Source organism: Pteropus medius, unplaced genomic scaffold, assembly GCF_902729225.1.
Source record: "Pteropus medius unplaced genomic scaffold, Ma_sr-lr_union100, whole genome shotgun sequence".
Taxonomy (NCBI): domain Eukaryota; kingdom Metazoa; phylum Chordata; class Mammalia; order Chiroptera; family Pteropodidae; genus Pteropus; species Pteropus medius.
Window position 1 is genome coordinate 944,749 of NW_024342475.1, and position 21,942 is coordinate 966,690.

The 21,942-nt window shown below is 57.3% G+C and overlaps 2 protein-coding genes and 2 long non-coding RNA genes across 5 annotated transcripts in view; 2 read left to right on the top strand and 2 right to left on the bottom strand.

The window, feature by feature from the left end:
• Nucleotides 1–123: 123 nt before the first annotated feature.
• CBLC (Cbl proto-oncogene C) lies at nt 124–16,525 on the top strand. Of its 2 annotated transcripts, XM_039866166.1 has the most exons (11): nt 124–1,094; nt 3,576–3,722; nt 3,996–4,152; nt 4,419–4,540; nt 5,670–5,807; nt 8,438–8,525; nt 9,160–9,291; nt 10,534–10,698; nt 14,534–14,640; nt 14,760–14,834; nt 14,938–16,525. In XM_039866166.1, exons 1-10 carry the CDS (start codon nt 160–162, stop codon nt 14,767–14,769), a joined length of 2,001 nt encoding a protein of 666 aa, XP_039722100.1. In that variant the 5' UTR covers nt 124–159; the 3' UTR covers nt 14,770–14,834; nt 14,938–16,525. The 2 variants fall into 2 exon arrangements, 1 of the variants encoding a protein (XP_039722100.1); XR_005653570.1 differs by lacking the exons at nt 124–1,094; nt 3,576–3,722; nt 3,996–4,152; ... (2 more) ...; nt 8,438–8,525; nt 9,160–9,291 and adding an exon at nt 11,210–11,291 and having other exon boundaries at nt 10,355–10,698.
• Nucleotides 2,597–7,468, bottom strand: LOC120605269 (uncharacterized). Its single transcript, XR_005653573.1, has 6 exons — nt 7,101–7,468; nt 6,885–6,955; nt 5,936–6,602; nt 5,654–5,783; nt 4,098–4,519; nt 2,597–2,803 (listed from the first exon to the last, which is right to left on the bottom strand). It is a non-coding gene; the product is annotated as an uncharacterized LOC120605269 (long non-coding RNA).
• On the bottom strand, nt 8,933–10,279 carry LOC120605271 (uncharacterized). The gene is made up of 3 exons (XR_005653575.1): nt 10,037–10,279; nt 9,443–9,591; nt 8,933–9,212 (listed from the first exon to the last, which is right to left on the bottom strand). It is a non-coding gene; the product is annotated as an uncharacterized LOC120605271 (long non-coding RNA).
• A 2,896-nt stretch (nt 16,526–19,421) lies between the features above and the next one.
• Nucleotides 19,422–21,942, top strand: part of BCAM (basal cell adhesion molecule (Lutheran blood group)) — an 8,997-nt gene continuing 6,476 nt past the window's right edge. The window contains exons 1-2 of the mRNA XM_039866316.1: nt 19,422–19,578; nt 21,461–21,582. Of these exons, the coding sequence (XP_039722250.1) occupies nt 19,497–19,578; nt 21,461–21,582 (204 nt within the window). The 5' untranslated portion in view covers nt 19,422–19,496. The remainder of the gene's footprint in view (nt 19,579–21,460; nt 21,583–21,942) is intronic.

Consider the following 21,942-nt stretch of genomic DNA (forward strand, 5'->3'; position numbering starts at 1 on the left):
CCTGGGTGTCCCACAGCGCCCCCGGTGGCGGCGGGGCGCTCAGCCGGGACTGGGCACGTGCTACGGGTGGCGCACCTTGGGTTGAAAACCACACCCCTCCAGCCTCGTACCCAACAGCCTAATTTCCCCGCAGGCCCCTGCCCTGGGGACCCAGGAATTATGTCACCGAATTCTTCCTCACTCGGACACCCTCTTCCCAACCCCTGCTCCCAGGGGGTCTGGTCGCGCTGTGTCTTCCGTCTCGGGGAACGCATTATCTCCTGGACTTTTCCTCCTAGAAAGTTCAGCTGTCTGACCTTTAATTCCATTCAACGACCAAAGATCAAACCGTTCACAACAAGAGTGCTACGTCCCAGCCCCACGCCCCTGCGGGGTTCAGATAGGACCCAGCCCTACCCCGCCCCCCAGCAAAATTCCCGGGTCTCCCCCAGCCTCTCCTCCACTTCGAGACGCAGCGCTCAGCCCCTCCCTCAGCCCCTAAAGGGGCCCAGGCATCAACCTGCAATTCCCACCCGACGGGGGACCATCTCTTATCTCCACCCACCGAAGCCATCCCATCTCGCTGTCCTTTGGGGATCAGACTTGCGAACCCCGTCTCTAGGGAACCCCCGGGCCGGAGCCCTAGGCCCCGCCCCCTTTGGAGACAGGTACCTGCCCTTCTCCCGGCCCCGCCCCCAACCTGACCTGGGCGGGGCCGCGCCTTTCGCGGCACCCGACCTTCCCAAGGCACTGGAGGCACCTATGGCTGCGGCTGCGGCCCCACGCGGGTGGCAGTGGGGAGAGGCCCGCGCCGTCGACCGGGCAGTGAGGCTGCTGCAGCGCCTGGAGGAGCAATGCGGGGACCCCCGGCTCACCTCGAGTCCCCCCTCTCTCCGCGACCTGCTGCCCCGCACCGCGCAGCTGTTGCGAGAGGTGGCCCAGGCCCGGCGTCCGGCCGGCAGAGACGGCCCGGAGGATCCCGGAGGTGCCAGGGACTTTCTCGTCATCTACCTGGCTAACCTGGTGGCCAAGAGCAGGCAGGTGGCGGCACTGCTGCCACCGCCGGGACGAAGGAGTGCCAGTGACGAGCTCTTCCGGGAGGGCTCCACACTCAGGTGAGCAGACGCACTGCCCCGAATCAGCATGGGATCACGAGGGAGGCCCAGGGCTTGCTCCCGGGCCCCTCCTCCCCAGACCCAGGAGTCCGGGCCCCCAGCCCCCTCCTCCCCAGACCCAGGAGTCCCAGCCCCCAGCCCCCTCCTCCCTCCCAGCCCCTTTCCCAAGCCCCTTTCTCCCCAACCTCCCTTCCTCCCTAGACCACCCAGGAGTCCGGGCCACAAGGCCCCAGCCCCCTCCTCCTCAGACCCAGGAGCCAGGGTCCCCCTCCTCCCCAGACCTCCAGGGAGTCCCAAGGCCCCCAGACTCCTCCCTCCCCAGACCTATTAGGCCCCAGTCCGGCCCCTAGACTCCAGGAGAGCCAGGGGTCATCCCAGCCCCTCTCTGGCCCCTTTCTCCCCTTGCAACCCCTCTTCCTCCCCAGACCTAGAGAGAGTTGAAGGCCCCAGTCCTCACACCTCAGACCTAGGAGTCTCGCCCCTCGTGCCCCTCCTCATAGGTAGACCTAGGAGTTCCTGTGTGGGGCCTCTAGCTCTAGACTCCAGGAGTCAGGGGCCGCCTCCCAGTCCTCATCTCTCAGGACTCCAGGAGTCCGGGGCCTCCCAGCCTCCCCTTCCCTTCCCAGACCTGACCCAGGAGTCCAGGCCCCAGCCTCCCCAGACCCAGGAGTCAGGGCCCCAGTCCTCCTCCCCAGACTTCAGGGAGTCCGGGGCCCAGCTCCCCTCCTCCCCAGACTCCAGGAGTCCGCCCCCAGCTCCCCCAGACCCAGGAGTCAGGGCCCTAAATCCTCCTCCCCTGCAGACCCAGAGTCTGGCCCCCAGCCCCTCTTTCCCCCAGCCCTTTCTCTTCCCCCAGCCCCTTCCCTCCCCAGAGACCCAGGAGTTCAGGCCCCCAGCCCTTCTTCTCCCCAGCTCCTCCTTCCTCAAACCTAGGGGTCCAAGCCCCCAGCCCCTCCTTTCTCAGGACCCAGGAGTCAATACCCCAAACCAGTCTCCATGAGGGAACCTGGACAACTGGGCCATCCAGTTCTTTCCTTCTTTGGGCATCTATGCCCTCAGCACCCCCATATTCTCTCTTTCTTGGCCATCCCTCAGCCTGCTTCCCATTACCACACTCTCCTGGAGGCCTTGGACACACATCGGGAGATGGTGGGGTCCCCAGGGAGCTTCCTGCAGGAGGTGGAGGGATTGACAACCCATCGCCGCCCCTGCCTGGGAGACTCAAAGGCCCCTTCTGGTCGTTGGCACCTAAGGAACAGCTGGCTCAGGATCTAGGGCTTGTCTGCAGGACACCTGCTCTGGTTCTGACCCCCGGGGGAGGGGCTGCTGAGTGACACAGGCAGGTGAGGTTTGAGGTCTAGAGCCTTGAACAAGGTCTGGACCACTGGGTCTCAACCCAGTCACCCCACACACCCCTTCTTTATAGAAAACGTTTCGTAGTGTCTCCTTAAATTCATCTTAAAATGGAATACCTAAGGTAAATAACTTACTTATATATTTGTAATCACTATAATGCCCAAACTGTATTATAAGGGAGTGATGAAGGAATGTTCTTCATAGTAACATCATCTGTATTTTGAAGGGCAGCGCCACGGCACAATCACAATTATTCGGCAAGGCAGAATTGATGAGACAGACACTTGCATGTGTAGGAAGAGTCACTACGTTGCTAAATCAGTCTTCCCTTGACATAGAGGAGAGTCGCGTTTCTGTAAAATTCAGTATAAATTTTAAACGTGCAAAAAAATGCTTGTGGAAGACAGAATTGGGTTCTAGGCTCAGGTCATTATAAATGGATTTGGCGCTTAGGTGACTGTCCGGTGGGACGGTGGAAAGCTGCGTGGATGTGGGCAAATCTTGCTGGAGAGGACTGTCCCCCATGCCCTCGCCTCCCCCGATCGCTATGACAAGTCAATGTCTAGACACTTCTCAGAAGGGTGATGGAACTCCTCTGAGAACCGCTGTTCTAGATTCAGTGGGTTCTAGAAGCCAGGAAGCTTAGGGGCTCCGTGAGGGTCTGAGTAGGCGTTCTAGGGCCGCTGGGGGCCTCGCACTGTTTGAAGGAGATTCTATGCCAGCACTTTCCACTCCAGCCTAATGCGAGCCGTTATGTAGTGTTTAGTTTTCTAGTAGACGTATTACAAAAAGATTTTTTTAAACAGGTGAAGTGGGTTTTGATAACATTTTTTTAACTCGTCACTATAGACAAAATATTATCATCTCAATTTATAACCAATATAAAGCAATGATTAATGAGATCATTCACTTTTTTTTTTTTTTCCCTCCCACTAAGTTTTTGAAATCTCGTATTTCCTGTTTAGAGCATATCTCAGTTTGGACCAGCCACAGGTGGATAATGGCTCTGGGAAGGGGATTACTTAGAAGCTGTCAGGGGTGGCCCTATAGAAGGTATCAGGAACCTATACACCTGGTCCAAAGAGTCCCAGGGTCCAGCCACATCCTCAGAGCCCATCCCTACAGGCGACAGCTGGCCAAACTGGCCCTGATCTTCAGCCACATGCTCACGGAGCTGAGCGCGCTCTTTCCCGGGGGAAAGTACTGTGGACACACATACCAGCTGACCAAGGCCCCAGCCCACGCCTTCTGGAGGAAGCACTGCGGAGCCCGGTAAGTGAGTACCTTGTCCCCGGGGCCCCTCGGCTGCTGGTGCCTCATCTGCCCTTGCCCAGGGACCCAGCCCCTCCCCACCCAGACCCAGGAGTCTGGGCCACCAGCCCCTCCTCCCCAGACCCAGGAGCCAAAGTCCCCAGCCCTCCTCCCCCAGACCCAGAGTCTGGGGGCCCCCAGCCCCTCCTCCCCAGATCTAGCTGCCTCTTTCCTAGAGTTCCTCCCATCCTGGACTCCCAGAGGCCTCACCTGCACCAACCCCCCTCTGACCAGGTGTGTGCTGCCCTGGGCTGAGTTTGAGTCTCTCCTGTGCACCTGCCACCCTGTGGAGCCAGGCTCCACGGCCCTGGCCTTGCGCTCCACCATCGACCTCACCTGCAGCGGCCACGTGTCCATCTTTGAGTTTGACATCTTCACCAGGCTTTTCCAGGTCAGGGAAGGCCAAGGCGGGGGCCTAGGCTCGGGTCCTGAGGGAGGAGGGGGTTGGGGCCCTGACTCCTGGGTCAGAGGGAGGAGGGGCTGGGGGCTTGGACTCCTAGGTCTGGGGGAGGAGGGGCTGGAGGCCTCTGTGTAAGAGAGACCCCTGAGGCCCACAGTGGGTGTGAGCGAGGTGGTGGGGTTCTTGGACCCTGGGAAGCAGTGGGGGAGTGGCTGCTTCCTCAGCCCCTCCGTGACCCAAGCGTCACCGCACTCCAGCCATGGCCAACACTCCTCGATAACTGGAAGCTCCTGGCAGTCAACCACCCGGGCTACATGGCCTTCCTCACGTACGACGAGGTCCGAGCACGTCTCCAGGCCTGCAGGGAAAAGCCAGGCAGGTGAGCGGCAGGCCTCGGGAGGCAGTGGCCAGGGGTCAGGACTCTGGATCCAGCCTGGGGCGTGGCAGAAAGCAGATATCCTTCTGAGAGAGGAAGGACTGAAGGGCTGAGATACCTCGGCCCCCGGGCAGTAGAGGACTCAGAGGTAGGACGCTGAGTGCCCCGTGGCACCCTTCCTTTCCTCCTGGGACCTCCTGGACCTTCCCACAATCCAACAGCAAAAGACTCAACACCTGCTCTGGCAGAGGGCCTCAAGACCCTGCCCCAGGAAAAGGCCCGTTTCTGATAGTTCAGAGCCCATGCTCTACCATCTACAAAATATTTTCAGTATGACCCCCCACCACGACCTGTTGGGTAGGGTGCTGGGAACCAGATGCCTAAGTCCTGAAATTACTTCAAGCCAGGAGCTTTGAGCTGTTGGGTCCCCCAGAAAGTTAAGTATTGAGGGGCTGAGCTCCCTGGAACACCAAGAAGTTAAGGAAATAGGAGATCAGATTTGTGAGTCTTTGCAGGGCTGGGGTGTGGGACCCCCAAGACAGCGAGTATATTAGCATTTTTCCAGTTACACTGTATACTGGCTTCATGGGAAAGAAAAAAGGATGAATGATAGGAATAGTTGAAAAGACCAGGTTCGGGTTTCGGGCACAGCTGGATCCAGGTGCTCACGTGCTATAGTCAGGAATCACTCCTGTTTATCTATCTCTGCTTTCCTCTGTTAGCTTCGTTTGCAGCCACGGTCAAGGTGGCAAACGGTTTCTAGGACCCCCTACCGTATACCCTGCCAGCTTAGCTACCTTGGTATTAATGGGGAACCTTTCTGGGAATTACAGCAGAAGTCCCCTGGCGGATTCGCATCACTGTGGTCAGGGGCCCTGAAATACACTGACTGGCCAAGCCAGATTCAGCCTAAACCCCAGTAGAGGAGGAACAGGAGCCCAGCAGGTAAAAAGAATAGGTACTTGTAGGACAGACAAGGATCTACGCCTCATTGCCTAAGAAGTGGGAAGCTGGGTTATAAGGGGTGAGGACTTCGACACCTGGATTCCCAACAGTGTGAGGGGCTGCGAGGTCACAGAAGGGACAGTGGTGACCACTCCCTCCCCACCATCCTACCTGCCTCTTCCTCCAGCTACATCTTCCGGCCCAGCTGTACTCGCCTGGGGCAGTGGGCCATCGGGTACGTGAACTCAGACGGCAGCATCCTGCAGACCATCCCTCTCAACAAACCCCTGCTCACGGCACTCTTGGAAGGACAGAAGGAAGGCCTGTGAGTCCCTGTCCTGGTAGAGGGAGGGCGTTGGCAGAATGCACCTCACACGGCTGTGCTGTGCGTGTGTGGAGCCCTGCCCCAGATCACCGCGGCTGCGGGCATAGTTCACACAGCAGACACCTTACACTTGCAATGCCGCAGTGCTCCAGCAGGTGGCAGACCAGGGCCTTGAGGACGGGGCACCTTGTCTGGATCCAGCAGAGCTGCGCTGTGGTCTACCAGCAGCTCCAGGAAGGGTGTGTGTGGGGAGTTGGGCACAGTCTCAGCGGCTCCATTCCTTGGAATTGCACTCAGAGCTTTTGCTTCTAGATGTCCAGGCCCTGTTCTAGAATCCAGACTGTTAGGGAACTGGGCCAACAGCTAGACCAGTGGTTTTCCTTCTGTAACCATGGCTACCCCAGGGCCTCGCAGAAGCTGCCCTGAGTGGGGGCGAGGAGGACAAGGGCAGGTGGGGTTCCCAAGTCCCATCCTGGACCTTTAACCAGAGCCTTCTTAGAAGTCATATTGATATGATACGATACGAGGTAGATCGTCAGGTAGGCAGTCGATTCTCGTTATCCGTGGCAGTTCTATTCTATAAAATTACGCAAACACTGAATTAGCATATACATAGCCATTGCTCCCAGGGGAAACACAGGTTCAGGTTCCTGCAAGATTGGTCACTTCCTTGTCAACCAGCCACCGCGTAACAACCTTTACGTGTGTTTCTGTTTAAAGACACCTCATGCGGAAGCTAAGCAGGGTCAGGCCTGGTTAGTCCTTAGATGGGACGCCACCTAGGAAGACCAGGTGCTGTAGGCAGAAAAAAATAAAAAAATAAGGGATTGTAAGCTGACAAGGTCCTTGCAATCTGTGAGGTCAACCAAGGGTTGCCTCACCTTAAATAAATTAAATAAATAAATAGATAGATAAATAGATAGATAGATAAGAAAGAAAGGAAGGAAGGAAGGAAGGAAGAAAGAAAGAAAAAAAGAAAGAAAGCAAGCTCACGTAATATGTATCATTATATCATTAACTTTGAACACACGGTCAACAGCACATAACTCATGCCTGAACGAAGCTTCTGTAACTCACGTATTTTCTCCGTAAGGCACACTGCAGCCTTCCTGTGGCTAGGACTGCTAGACAGTGCATCAGCCCTGGGCCTAGGAAGCATTTTAAATAGCGAAATCACCAAGAGAAAGCACAAAACTGCAAGAAACGTGACACTGAATAGACTGCGAAAAGGACACTGGTTTACAGCACGAGAGTTGGAACGAGCTGGCCAAGGGTCGCCTTGTTCAGCCTCACCTGGGGCTATGCCTGTGGGGTGACTCGAATTTGTTGCCACTGTGCGCATGTCCACCAATGACCGCAAAAGTGCCACGGCTGTTGATTTTGGGATGACGAGTAAATTTTAGTGCCTGGGTAAATTTGCATATGCACGCATATATTATTATCTCCCTATTTGACCGCTGAGGAAACTGAGGCACAGAGACACTTGCCCAGGTCACACAGCTGCTGAGCTAACGAGCTGGGGTTTGAAGCCAGGCAGCCAGGCTCAGAATATGGGCCCTTACCCGCTATGCTGTGCGGAGTTCCAGGTCATAGCTCGTCGGAGAGGATTCCAGAGTGAGTGTGAACATCTTCAATCTAATTTAACCCTCATGCTCTACACACACACACACACACACACACGCCACCGCCACCGCCACCATTTCATAGATGAGAAAATCAAAGCTCTCAGAGGGAAGGGTCACCCAGCTCTCCCCACCCCTCCGTGAGGCAGGCGGCGTTCCGCGTCCGAAGCGGAGCATGGCAGTGCCCTCTCGTCAGGCGTCTGGCCGTGGAGGAAGGCCGCTGCACGTTTTACGAGCTCTGTGGTAGTTAGTTAATCCTCACTGCCCGTCTCTGGTGTGATTTTACAGAATGGAAAACTGAGGCCAGCCCAGGTCACACAGTGTGTTTGTGGGACAACCGCACGGGGGTCCAGGCCAGGCAGAGCCACCCCCCCCAAGGGACTTGGGACCCCACTGTAGGTTTGAAGGTGCAAGTCTGACCTGGATGGGAGACCCAGAGGGTGCAGAGCCTCCTCGGCTGCCCTGGAGCCTGGCGCTCAGACCTGCCCACAGCCCTGGTCCGTGGCTCTCTGGGCCTCCCTGTGGCCATAGGCGGTCGCTCCTCTCACAGTGGGCTTCGTCGCCAGCTGTGAAATGAGAAGTCGTGTAGGCAGTCCAGGAGGGCCCTAGGGTTTGATCACTCCAACCCTGTGACTCTGAGACACTGTTGTGCTCTGGCCTCAAAACTCTAGGACAGGGGACCCTCTGGGAGGGCAAGGCCTGGGTTTCGATCAGTGTCCTGGTCCCCATTCATCTGATCTGTGTTCCTAGAGTTTGAGTCACTTAGGTTACTTGTGCCTGTCTCTGGTTTCCTGAGGGGACACTGCCCTGGAAGTCTGAGGGGACATAGCTTACCCTGGGGAGTGCCAATTTGAGGAGAGAGAAGGAAAAATATCCCAGAACAGCAAGAGATTTAGGGCAAATGCTCCTTCAGGAGCTCTGGGCCCTGCGGTGGGGCTGGGGGAGTCCTTGTTACTATTGGGGGGCAGGCTCGACAGGCCCTCGGTACCCCTCTCTGTCCTCCCTCAGGTACCTCTACCCAGATGGAAAGAACCACAACCCAGACCTGACTGAACTCTGCCAGGTGGAGCCCCATCAGCGCATCCAAGTGTCAGAGGTGAGCCCAGGCCTGTGTCCCCCTCTGTGTACCCCCCATCCCTGCTGACTGCCCCCACCCACCTCCCCACGCTTGGCTCAGGAATTCTCTCCCGTGGAGTCAGGCCCTGGTGCCGGCGCGGTGGCTGTGTGACCTGGGGTAAATTACTTGGCCTCTCTGAGTCCTTGTTCCTCTTCTAGAAAATACAGCTTCTCCATCCTCCTATCTAGGGGTTTTTGTGGGGATTAAAGCAGGACATGACACTTCTGAGATCATGCGTTTGTGCATTCACCAGTGACAGCCCCTGTGCCTTAGTCTTCACAGTCACCCCATGGGTGGAAAAATAACAACGGATAATTTTTTTTTTTTTTTAGTATATCCCATGCAATATTTGGGACATATTTGTACCTAACAATTTACTCTTCGTGTGTCTGAAAATCAAATATAATAGCGCATCTTGCATTTTCAGCTGCTCAACTTGGCAACCCTGAGTGCACACCACCCCAGAGAACAAATCTCATACATGTAGGAGGCAGCTAGACACATGGCCTTGAACTTGGGAGAGGGTTTGGGGCTGGCTTCCTGGGGCCCGACTTGTATCCCCATGATGGACATCACTGCCCCTTCCCATCCTCCCCATCTTCTCGCCTGCCAGGAGCAGCTGCAGCTGTACTGGGCCATGGACTCCACGTTCGAGCTCTGTAAGATCTGTGCCGAGAGCAACAAGAATGTGAAGATCGAGCCATGCGGGCACCTACTCTGCAGCCGCTGTCTGGCTACGTGGCTGGTGAGTCTGACCCAGACCTGCCTTTCTGCCCAGCCTCCCACACTGTCTCTGTGGTAAAATTCCCTGAAGGATCTCCCGCATGCCTCAGTCAGATGGGGAAACTGAGGCTCAGGGAGAGTGGAGACTTGCTCAGGGTCACTCAGGACCCCACCTGTCTGTGTCTGTGTCTCTGTCTCCATCTCTGTGCACCTGTCACCTCCGCTTCTCCCTGAGCTACATCGTTCAAGGACAGGGCTCCTTCCTTCCCTCGCCGGGCCATCTGGGGCTGGTGGCCTCCCCTCTCTGATCCTCAGCCTCGGCCTGTGGAGAATAGAGCTGATAGTAACCTCCCAAGGGCCAGAGTAAGGATCCAAGCCCCAAGGCCCTCAGGAAAGATCCCTGGGGAAAGCGAGCCTCAGCCGCTCTGGGGCGTAAGTGCCTGGCATTAAGCTTTGGGATTGTGTGAGTGCATGACATTAAGCCTTTGATTGCCAACTCATCCATTTCAGTAAACAAATTACCTGCCGTGTGAAGCAGCTACTAGAGAAAGGAACCAGGCCGTCCCGCCACCACTAGGCTCCCCTTTAGAAAGCCTTGGGTAACCCAGGCAACGGACAGCTTAAGCTTAAGCGACTCTGCTTCTCCTGTCTTGCGCCTTAATTCCTGCCCCTGTGCTTTAAATTCGCATATAAAGAGCCCCTAAGCGCCCCGCTGGGCCCCTGATAAAGGCAAAGCCCAGGGTCCATGCATCCCCCTCCCTCTATACCTGCGACCTCGCTGTGTGGCACACCCGTTGTGTGGCCCTCGGGGCGTGCCGTTGACCCTCCAGGACCCTCAGTAATAAATCTCGTTCTTCAGAGTTCCCTGATGGTTTTCACTGAGGCACATCCCACAGTCATAACCCACGAAGGCCAGTGCGACCACAACGCTGGCCCCAGTGGTGGCGGCGGAACGGCTGGGGGCCCAGGCGAGTGTCTCAGGCATTCCTAGCCAGTAGCATCATTCGATGGCTGAGACCCAGACGACACCCTGGCTCCCCCGGGCTCCCCACTAGTGCGCCCTCCCAGCCTCGGGCTCCTGTCCAGTCCCCCCTTCCCATCCTGCATCTCTCTCCCCATCTCCCTCTCTTCGTGACTCTCTCTCTCCATCATCCTCCCTCTGACTGTCCTCCCTGCATCACTCTGTTGGAGGCAAAGGCCCCCGTGGTCCCAGGGGATGTGGAGGAAACCAGCAGACCCTGACCCTTCTCCTCCCCGCCCACAGCAGTCAGACAGCCCGACTTGCCCCTTCTGCCGCACCGAGATCAAGGGCCGAGAGGTCGTGAGTATCCACCAATTCCAAGAGAGGCCAGCGGAAGAAGCCAGGGCCACTCCTGAGGCCCTGGAGTACAGCAGTGACCAGGAAGTGGGAGAGGAGGAGCTGGGGCAGGTAAGTAGGGCCGGGCGGGAGCTGGAGCTAAAATTCCCAGGCCTGAAGGAGGAGGGTCTGGGGGCCTGGACTCCTGGGTCTGGAGGAGGAGGGTCTGGGACCTGGATTCCTGGGCTCCTGGGGAGGGAAGGGGCTGGGGCCTGACTCCTGGTCTGGGGAGGAGGGGTCTGGGGGCCTGACTCCTGGGTCTGGAGGAGGAGGTCTGGAGCCCTGAGGGGCCTGGACTCCTGGGTCTGGGGAGGAGGCTGGGGGCCTGGACTGCCAGGTCTGATGGAGGAGGGGCTCATGGCAGGATTCTAGGGTCCTAGGGGCCAGGCCTTTTGCTTCCCCGAGGGTCTGGGGCTGTGGCCGTCTTCACTTGGGACCTTCCTGGGGGTCGGAACTCTGTCTCCTTCTCTATTATACCTCCAGCGTCTAGAACAGGGCTCGGGTGCCGGGATGCCAGGCAGGAAGATGTAGTTGAAAAGAAAATGACAGCTCCCAACCCCTCCCCACCCTCTGTCTTCCCCAGGTGACCCCTTTTACCTCCCCCACTGCCCCCCCGGCTGGATCTGTTCCCTGACAGCCCCAGAATTAAAGGCCAGCTGAAGGCGGTGAGTCAGGTGCTGGTCCGAGGGGGGCGGCCTGGGTCTCGTCCCACCACCGGGCCCTGGTCTGGCTCGGCGTTCATTCTCTGCGCCTAGTTACAAGGGGCCGTGTGATCTGACATCCACCCGTCTACGGCCTCTTCCCTTGTTTTGTCCCTTACTCAGTCCCCCTCACTGGCTGTCTGGCTCTCCGTCCAGCCTCCCAGGCACGTCCTGCCCCAGAGCCGTTCCCTCCGCCTGGATCTCTTTCCTTCAGGCTTGCATTCTCATCCCTCCCTCAAGGAGGTCTTCTCTGACCATCCTATTGAAAAGCGCCATGGTCCTTCCGAGCCCGCACCTGCTCTATTTTCTTAGTCCCTGTCATCACCTGACTAAGAGGACAGTTTCTGTTGTTTTCTGTCCCCGACAGCAGGTTGCCCCCCTCCTGAAGGAAAGGACTTTGCCTCATTCTGTGACATCTCCGCAGTCTCGGACAGTGCCTGGCACCTAGTAGGTGCTCACTAAATAGGCATTGCATGAATAAGTCGAACTGAGTCTCCCCAACAGCCCATGAAGTTGAAAATGTCCCAGTCTTCATCTTTCAGAGGAAAAATGTCCAGAGAGGTGTCTGCACCTGCCCAAACCCACACAGCGTGAGCGAGGAGAAGCCAGCATTGGGGGGCCTTAAAAACCCCCCCAAAATCATCTGCTATTTTCTTAACGCTCTATGATCGGATAGGTTTAATAGCTAGGAGTTGCAGAATATAGTCTTATCACCTTATTTTCTAAGCTAGCCCGGTGTTGCTTGCTTCTTCGCCAGGATTTTCTGAGACCCTGGCCTACTGGGGAGGGGCAGATCTGTTAGCATCTCAGACTGAGTACACAAAAGATCAAATCAATACCTCTGTCTTCAAACAGCTCAGGAAGTCCGGGAACTTTTCGACAAACAAGAGAGCCAGCAGGAAGGGGTTGGGGGGGGGGGCAGGTGACACCAGCCAGAAAAGCTAAAAACAGATTCCAGCATGCAGCCAAAAGCAAATGGAAACATTAGGAGGCACTCAGCCGGTTCCCTGAGGACAGCAAGGGGACTCGGCCAGAACTGCAGGCTGAGGGGCACATCTGGCCACGGGGTCGCCCCTCTGCCTAAGCTGTGCCCTGGACTTGCCATGCCCAGCAAAGTGACTGTCATAATAAGAATAGTTACTGTGCGTATCACTCTTCCAGAATGCCTGGCACTGCTTTTTAAAAACAAATTTCTTAAAGTTTAGTTGACGTTTAATGTTAGTTTCAGGAGTACCACAGAGTAATTCCACATTTATATCCCTTAGGATGTGATCACGATAAGTCTAGTAACCATATTAGTGTAATAATAATACACTATCATTGAGTATATTCTGTGAACTGTACCTGGCACTGCTTTTTAATGTATTTGTTTAGTTGTCATGACAACCCAATGTGACAGGTACTGTTACGATAACCATACAGAGGGGGCCCCTGAGGCCTAGATCTGGAGGTGATGGTCAGGACTGGAAGCCGGGCCCCTGGCTCCAGACTCCAGAGCCCATCCTCCACTTCTGCGGGCCTCGAGTCCCTCGCCTGTAAGATGGGCTTTGATGCCGGCCATGCCACATGGGGCTGCTGTGGGCACTGGGTGAATGAGGCTGCATCAGTGGTCAGTGTCACCAGTCACGATTTGCATATGGTGCTCCCACACACTGCTGTTCTTCCTCTGAGAAACCCACCTCTAGGGGGTGACACCATTCAGCAGCACTCTGGCACCTGGCTTACCACTGGGGACCTCTCCCATCCTCAGTGTCTCCTTGTGGAATATGGGGACAAGCCTGGCATGGGCCTTATGGAGTCCGATGGAGTCAGCAAGGTTGGGCATCTATAACTGAGTCAGACCTCCCTCCCTGACCTCTCAGAAGCCCCCTCTAGCTCCCCAGGGCTCCAAGAATGGAAGCCAGCACCCTCCTCACAGCCCACAAGACCTGAGCATCTGGCCCCTCTCCACCTTTCCGATGACCTCCTGCCACCCCCAGCCTCCTTTCCAGCAGCGATGGACTCCCCGCTGTTCCCCTAACGGGCCAGCAAGCCCACCACCCGGCACAGAGCCTCGCCCCACATCTTTCCTGCACTCAGGCTTCTGCTCAGTTGTCCCCTCCTCCAAGGAGGTCTTCCCCAGCTGCTCTCACATCCAGGACCCTCCCGCCCCCACACACACGCACACATCCGTGCCTGTTTCAGTTCTCTGACGGACACCTGATTCTGTCTGGGACATTTCCTTGCTCACATACTGGCCACTCGTGGTCATCCTCATTCAAGAGGTCGTCAACTCCATGAGGAGGGGGAGGTTTTTGTCTGTCTGGTTCATGGCTGTCACTTCAGAGCCTAGAACAGTACCTGACACAATGCAGATGCTCAGGAAATGTTTGTGGGAATGAACAAATGAATGAGTGGATGGAGGGATGGATGGCTGGATGGAAGGATGGATGGATGGATGGATGGATGGATGGATGGAAGGAAGGATGGATGGATGGATGGGGATGGATGGATGGATGGATGATGTATTTGGATGGATGGCTGGATGGAAGGAAGGATGATGGATGGATGGATGGATGGATGGATGGATGGATGGATGGATGGAAGGAAGGAAGATGGATGGATGATGATGGATGGATGGATGACGATGATGGAAGGAAGGATGATGATGGATGATGAATGATGGATGGATGGAAGAAGGATGGATGGGATGGAAGGATGGAAGATGGATGGATGGATGGATGGATGGATGATGGATGGATGGATGGAAGGAAGGGTGGATGGATGGATGGATGGATGGATGGATGGATGGATGGATGGATGGAAGGAAGGAAGGATGATGATAAAGGAAGGAAGGGTGGATGATGATGGATGGAGGATGGATGGATGGATGGATGGATGGAAGGAAGGGTGATGGATGGATGGATGGATGATGGATGGATGGATGGAAGGAAGGAAGGATGATGGATGGAAGGAAGGAAGGTGATGATGATGGAAGGAAGGATGGATGGATGGATGAGTGAAGGATGGGTAGATGGGATGATGGACAATTAAAACTTCTTTCCTATTCGAGCCAGAGGTACTAGGAGGGAAAAGTATGAGCTGGGAACAAGACCTCTCCCACTGCCCCCCCCACCCGGGCCACCCCCCAAGTCACCCCTGCCTGGGCTGTGAAATGAAGCACAGCCGCACCTCGCTGTAAACGTCCTTGCTCTCCTTCCCGCCAGGCCTTCCCCAGACTTCGGGCCCCTCTTACTTTGCCAAGAAGCAGGACTGCAGCCTCAGTCCCATGGGAAATCACCTCCAGGCCCCAGGCCAGGGAGGGAGCCACAGGGTAAGTGGAGAGGGCAGATGGGTGCCCCTGGGTCAAAGGGAAGAAGGTGTGGGGGCAGAAGGCAAACACCGGTCCTAAGAAGCCAACAGCCCCCTCAAACTCACCCCACTGCACTGCAGAAACTCCTAAAGGGAAAGTCACCCCTCCAGCTGCCCCCGTGGGGCCTAGGACCACTGCCCAGGCCTGGAGGCCAGGTGAGTCCCCTGCCTGCCGGGTTCCCTCCCTCCCTCCTGCGCCGCCCCCTCCACCCCATCTGGATGTGATATTCTCTAAACCACCTCTCTTTCCACCTCACAGGGCACCGAGATGTGCTGCTAAAGGGAGCCCCAGGGGCTGGAAGGGGGTGGTGAAGCAATAATAAACTGCCAAGCCTTTGCCCTCTGGTGTGTGGAGAAAGTGCAGCGGCCACTAGGGGGCAGCTTAGCACCGGGAACCGGCAGTCCCCACGGCCTGAGCCCCGCTTGACCATAACGCTGGTGTCTGGGATCAGAGAGCCAAGATTGGGGGGATCAGCTCCTTCGGGTCCAGGAGGCTGGGCCCCCTGACCTTTCCTCCCTCGGATCCAGGAGTCCCAAGTCCCAAATTCTTAGAGAATCAGGCAGCCAACCCCCTTTCCTCATCATGGCAAAAAAATTCCTGCACCCAGACCTAGACATCCAAGTTTTAAGTCCGCTAGGCAAAAAGACCCCTCATTTCTTTGAGAGTCATCCCGTCCCTCTCTCTGTTTTTAGAGTAAGTGACTTCTGGTCCAGATAAAGCTGAGGAAGTGTCTCCCACCTCATCACTAATCTCAGAGGGACCCAAACCTCCCTCCAATTTAGTTGAAACCAGTCCGCTTTCCCCGAGCCCCTGCCCTGTGCCCAGCCCCAGGTTGGGCAATGCTGGGTGTGAGGCAGTGATCACTGTCCTTCTGGGCTCACAGTCAAGTGGGGGAGACAGACCTGTCCCCAGGCAGTGACAATCGGAATGGGCAAAACCGGAACGGGAGAGCCCAGGGGGCTGCAGGAGCCCAGAGCGGGCAGCCGATGCAGCCTGGGGGCGGTCAGGGAGGGCTTCCAGGAAGAGGAGACATCCAAGCCAAGACCGAAAATGTCTTCCAGTATAAAGGGAGCTGGAAATGTGCATCACAGATTTAGTTCCAAGCAACAGATGCCGCCTCTGGGGCAGAAAGGAAATTGATTGAAAGGACTTAGGCTCACTCACAGAATCCCGGAAGCGATTAGAGAATCAGGATTGGAAAGTGAACGGGAACGCTGGCAGCTGGCCTCCGACCATGGCCTGGCCGTGATCACGCCACAGAACCGGTCTGATGAGGATACACTGGTGCCTGATGACCTCTGGGCACTAGTCATCTGGCTGCCTCTGCTGCCCCAGAAACAGGCCGTGCCTGCTCGCTCTTGGTCGGAACAAATCATGAACACTTACTGGTGGACAACAATCATGTTATCCTTTCTCTTGGGTGCTTTGTGCTAGGATTTGGGGAAGGGCTTGGTCGGGTGGTTCTGGCTCAGGGTGTGGTCAAATGGTGCAGCTGGGGACTGGACAGGTGTCCCTCCGCAGCCTCAGCCCTCTCCATGTGGTCTCACACTCGCTAGTTTGGGCTTCCTTGCAGCACGGCTCCCTCCGGGGACTCGGACTGCTTGGTGGTGATTGAAGGCCTCGTGGACAGTATCCCGGTCACCCCGGCAGAAAGCTTCCTGGCTTTTCTACCTCATCCTGGCATGCGAGTCACACAACTGGACAGATTTGAGAGGAGGGGACACGGACGCCACTTTCCGGGAGAGTGTCAAAATCAGAGTGTAGAGGAGCAGGTGGCAAGAGATGAGAGATTGTTGCAGCTCTCTTCGGAAAATAGAATTGGTCCCAGCGGCCATATTGGTCCCAATTGGTCCATGCTGCTTTGGCGTTATTAACCCTGATTCCCAAGGATGTGCCAAGGTCACCTTAGCGCCAACAGAGGCAGGCAACACATCCATCCTCGTTACCTCCAGCAGAGGACACGACAGGCTTTCAGACAGCCAGGATTTTTCTAACTGGGAAGGGGGTGCAAACGCTAGCTAGTCCTCTCCCCGAGAGTCCACTACAGTCCACCCCTTTGAATATTCCACGTCGGTCTGTATCCTTCGTCCTGTACTTCCATTCTCTTCCCCCAAAAGTTTCTCTCTGACCCCTTGTCCAAACAAAACTGCATCCACACCGCTACTCTGAATTTCACCCCCCCACACACACACACACGACAACGCAACCTCTCAATAACTACATTTTCCAGATGTAAACCTGGAACCATTGGGGAGTAGCCGTCCCCCCTGAAATGTCTCATGATCCCGTATTCCACGAGCTGTGAACTAGTTTTAAAGTTAACCGTCACACGTCACGTGGAGAGTAACGGATAAAGGTGGAGAAAAGACGAGGCTCTTTAACTAAAATGTATAAGTATGTGCAGAGAGACAGCAAGGACAGAACTGGGAAATTAAGTCATCGAACTTGCATTCGGCTCGTGACAAGCACTGTTCTAGGCACTGGAGGTACAGTACGAACAAAACCACTGGGAGCTTATGTTCTGTACGAGACAAACGATACGTAGCAGTGGTAAGTGCTGCGGAGAAAAACCGCAGTTAAGATAATGGAAACAGGGCGTGGCTATTTAGGGGGGATGGTCAAGGGAAGCTCTTTGATGAGGTGGTGTTAATTTGGCGTAGAGATTAGAAGCAGGTATGTGGGAGGAGAATGTCCCAGCAGAGGGGGAAGCAAGTGCAAAGGCCCTGAGGCTGCAACAGGCCTGTCGGTGCAGGAACAGCTCGGCAGCAGGGAGACCGACATAGCAAGAGCAGAGATAGGCAGGAAGAAAGGACGAGGGGGTCAGAGACGTAACGAGGACCAGATCGGGGACCTGTGCGCGGTAGAGCAGACGTTAGCTTTTATTCAGTGAAGGGAGCCAGGGGAGAATTCTGAGCAGGAGAGTCAAACGAGCTGACTCACGTTTTAATGGAATCTCTCTGGCTATTTTGTGGGAATAAATTATAGGAGACAAGGACAGGTGATGTCACCGTACGAGTTTCTGCAAGTCTGCCAGGAACCGTGGCTGGTATTTGTGACTTTGCTCCCTCATGCACACTCCATACAGCCCTCCCTCGCCTAGAACCTCAGCGGGTTAGGTTCTTGAGGAAAGTGGAAGGTGGGTAGCTGATGCCAGCGCCTACCGGGGTCCGGTCCGAGACCAGGAAGTGCCCAAGCCTGGGTGGAAGGGCTGGGGAGTGGGTGTCTGGGTTCACAGTGCATGAGCTCGTCTGAGAGTGTGACTGCATCTGTGTTTGTATCGTGTGTCCTGCGATGCCCCAGTCTGGGTGGGTCCCGCAGGTGAACCTGTGTGCTCCTGCGTTTGAGCTTTGCAAACCTTCCCTGAGCACCTGCTCTGTTTCTGGCCTTGAGCTAGGGACACAGCAGTGCCCGAGAGGGCCCTGGCCTTGCCCTCGCGGACTCATAGTCCAGTGCGGGAGACAGGCCCATCCCCGGACAGGGATGACCCAGAGTGGGCAAGACAGGCAGGGGAGCCCAAAGGGGATACCTGACCCAGCCAGGGGAACAGGGAGGGCGTCCTGGAGGAGGGAATGGTGTGGTTACTGCTAAAAGGTCACCTCTCCCGGTGGGACAATGCTTTCCGGTATCGCCAATGGATAAAGGAGCTTTGCCCAATTGACTCCCGGCTGGACCTGTAATCTGAGCTTTCTCTCTGTGTCTAATGGGCAGAGCCCGGTCTCACCAGCGCCTCCCAGACTGATCAGAGGCCTGGGGCACCTCTCCCAGCATGACCAGCTGCCCCCACCCCCTTTCTGACCAGTGTCCAAGGCTTAACTTCTCCCTGGCAACCAGGGACATCTCCTGACCCCTGGCTCCCCCAGCCAGCAGTCCGGCGATTTTGCCCAGTCCAACCTGGCCTGTGAGGAGCCTGGGGACTCTGATCTGTGACCCTCAGTGTGACCTGTGACCCTTCCTTTTGACCCATGGCCACACTCTTCCTCCCTTCTCTCAGGTGCCCTGGCCTCCTCCCCTCATCCGCTCACCTGCTTCTGCCAGCCTCATTCTCCTCCCCTCCCCCCAAGATAGGGAGGAAGTAAAAGGAAGAGGGAGGGAGGAAGGCAGGGGGGTGGCATTCCTGGGATTCCCTGGATGGGGGAAAGAGAGGAAGGGCCCTACAGGAGAGAGCCAAGGTGAGAGCACCCCACAGTCCCCCCACCCCATCATCACAGAGGCCTGTGCAGAACTGGGGTTTGGGGACCATTAAATATACGAGATTAAACTGAAGGGTTACAGGCCACTGGTCAGACAGGAAAGCAGCCCACATCACTGGCCACAGGGGAGGGCTTCCCAGGGCATACTGGGAGAAGCCATACTAGGCCACCGGTCAGGCTGGGCACTGCTGGTTGTATTGGGAGGGGCCATTGTAGGCCAGGGGTTGTTCTGGGGTCAGCTAGGTCAAATCCACGAGGCAAGCCCAGGCCACTGGCCATAGCAAAAACGAGGCTCCTGGTCAGAAGTAGCAGGAGAGGGTCCTCCGTTGTCTGCCGAGGTCCCAGCTGAGGACACACTGACTGGACTGGTCGATCGAGCTACCTGCTGGTCAGCCAGAGCGAAAGCCCGACAGCTCGGGGCTGGGGGCAGAGGGAGCCCCGCTCCAGGCCAAGTGCTGGGAGGTCCTCTCCGGGAAGTGGGAGGTCCTGGCCAGGCGCCCGGGTCTGGGGGGGAACCAAGGGGGGCCGAGAGGGCGGGGCGCGGGGCGGGGCCTCCTCCTCCCAGCCCCGCGGCGACCGCTCAGCCGAAGCCTGGGCTCAGTCGCAGCCAGCACCACCGCCGTGGACATGGAGCCCCCAGACGCCTGGGCCAGGACGCGCGGGGCCCCGCGGCTGCTGGTGCTGGCGCTCCTGCTGGGGGCGCAGCCAGGTATGCTCGGGCCGAGAGCGGGGCGCGACGGGGGGACGGCCCCTGGAGACCGCAGGGAGAAAGGGGGAAGGGTCTTTCACCCACTCCAGGAAGTCGAACCTGGAGACCCCAGAAAGGAGAGATATGATAGCATGGGGGGCGTCCCTCCCAATGAGAGACCTGGCGACAGGAGCTGGGGACACCACGACAATGAATTAGAGGCCACCAGAGAGGTCAGAGTCTCCGGCCACTCTGGACCCAGGAGCCCAGAGGGCCCCTGGATTTGGGTCTTGGGCCCCTTGCTCTCTCAGACCCAGGAGTCCAGGCCCCAGTTACTGGAGTGGCTTCCTCCCGAACCCAGGAGAACAGAACCCCACGGCTCCCCTCCTGAAAGGTTGTCAAGTTTTGAGGGGGTCGGGGACCCTACGGCCAGAAACCAGAGTCACAGGCGCTTGAAGGTTCGCCATCTAGATTCAGAGCCCAGACTCTAAAGGGCCCGCCTGCCTCAGGGACGAGCCGGAGTGCTGGCCCTGGGCAGCGACAGTGGAACACAGTGTTTCCGAGTGACAGTGCCCCTTCCCGGGCCCCAGATAATCCACACACCTGTGTGGCGGTGGGAGGGAGGAGGCCCCGGGGGCTGGCAGCGGAGGGGCCGGAGCTGAGAGGGACTAGGGAGGAGAGGGGGATCTCTCTGTCTGTCTTTGCTCTCTGCTGCCGAGACCCAGCCCCAGGCACCTGCCTGGCCCCACGCCCCCTCCCCTGGGACAGGCCTCGGGCCAGAGGTGGGTCTCCGGGAATCCAGGCCCCTGGCACAAGCACCGCAAATAGTGGGTCCCCAGGGGCAGGGCTGGACCAGGCTGGGCGGAGAAGGGAAGGGAGGTTCTAAGAACTGAGAGCTGATGCCAGGATGCCAGCCCGGAGGGGGAGAGAGCGCGGTTTCTGATGAGAATGGCCCTATCTGCCAGGATCTAGGGCCAGGAGTCCAGGCCCATCCACCTACTCCCCCAGGACCCAGGAGTCTAAGCCTCCAGTTCCCTTCTCCCTCGGAACCTGGGATATCCAGGGTCTCAAACCGGTCCTGTTCCCAGGTGACGCACCTAAGCTCTCCCCGCCACCCCACCATCAAAGAGGCAGAGGGGCCAAGGGGCGGGTAGGGGGCTCTGGCTTCAAGCCGGGCAGGTCTGAGCCAGCCTGTCCCTCCCACATTCCTGCAACCTGCCCAGCCCTGTCCCCCCTCACCACCCCCACACACCCACCCCGCCTCAGCTCCAGGCCCAGCCGCAGCCCACACCTCATCCCAGGCCCCCACTCATGAGGGAGAGAGAGACCCAGGGGCTGAGAGAGATGGAAACAGAGTGACGGGCTGAGAGAGACAGAGAAAGGCAGAGACAGTGGAACTAAGAGACGGAGCCCCAGAGCGACAGACGCACGGGCAGAGACGGAGACTAAGATGGAGACGTTTATCCCATGTCACTGTGCCAGGCCCTGCACAGAGTGAGTGAGGCAAAGGGATGAGCTAGCCCTGGCCCTGCCCGTGAGGGGCATTCGGTCCAGCGGGAAAAGCAGGGACTGGTGCCGTTTTACCCTGGAGGATCGAATGGAGGCTCTTAGGGCCTTGTGTCACCCACGGCAGGAGCCCTTCGTTCTGCAGGTGAAGGGAAAGATGGAGGGAAATGCTGATGGATCTGAAGCTTGGAGACACAGAGATGAGAGAGGGAGAGAGAAAGAGCTGCTGAGTCTGGGGGAGCAGGCGCTGGAGGAGGGGGGATGCCCGGACTCCTGGGTCTGAGGGAGGAGGGGCTGGGGGCCGGACTCCTGGGTCCCGGGGGAAGAGGCGCTCTGTCTAGAGGGCTCTCCCTATGGGTGGCAGTGGGAGAGAGAGAGCTCAGTCTCTCTCCCACAGATGCCCGAGCTGAGGTGCAGGTGTCTGTGCCCCCCCTGGTGGAGGTGATGAGGGGGGAGTCCGTCGCCCTGAACTGCACTCCCTTGGGAGTCCATGACTATTTCATGCTGGAGTGGTTCCTGGTGAGTGCTTCGGGCTGGGGACCAGAGGGTGGCAGCAGGGGGTGGGGGGTCCAGGAGTGAGGGAGCAGAGGGGCTGTAAACATCCGTTCTCTCGTCAGAGTCCAAAGGACCCTAAGTGCACCACGAGGCTGCTACCTTTCCATTTTACAGATGGGGAAATTGAGGCCCAGCAAAGGGAAGGCACTCTCCAGGGGCCCCTGGCATCCGGGCACAGCCGAGACTAGTCAGTCCCCCTTCCAAGTGCTGGGGTGAGGGCAGAGGTGATGTCCAGCCCCCCGGTCCTCTCGAGAAGGGACATTCAGAGACAGATACCAAGAAAGCAAGACGGGGGGTGGGACTGAAGAGAGGAAAAGAGGAAAG

What these genes read in the sequence shown, in the direction of transcription:
- CBLC (XM_039866166.1), top strand. Translation starts at nt 160, where the DNA reads ATGTCACCGAATTCTTCCTCACTCGGACACCCTCTTCCCAACCCCTGC. An exon ending in TGCAGGGAAAAGCCAGGCAG is followed by an intron (nt 4,541 to 5,669) that starts GTGAGCGGCAGG and finishes CTCTTCCTCCAG; the next exon opens with CTACATCTTCCGGCCCAGCT. An exon ending in GCTGTCTGGCTACGTGGCTG is followed by an intron (nt 9,292 to 10,533) that starts GTGAGTCTGACC and finishes CCCCGCCCACAG; the next exon opens with CAGTCAGACAGCCCGACTTG.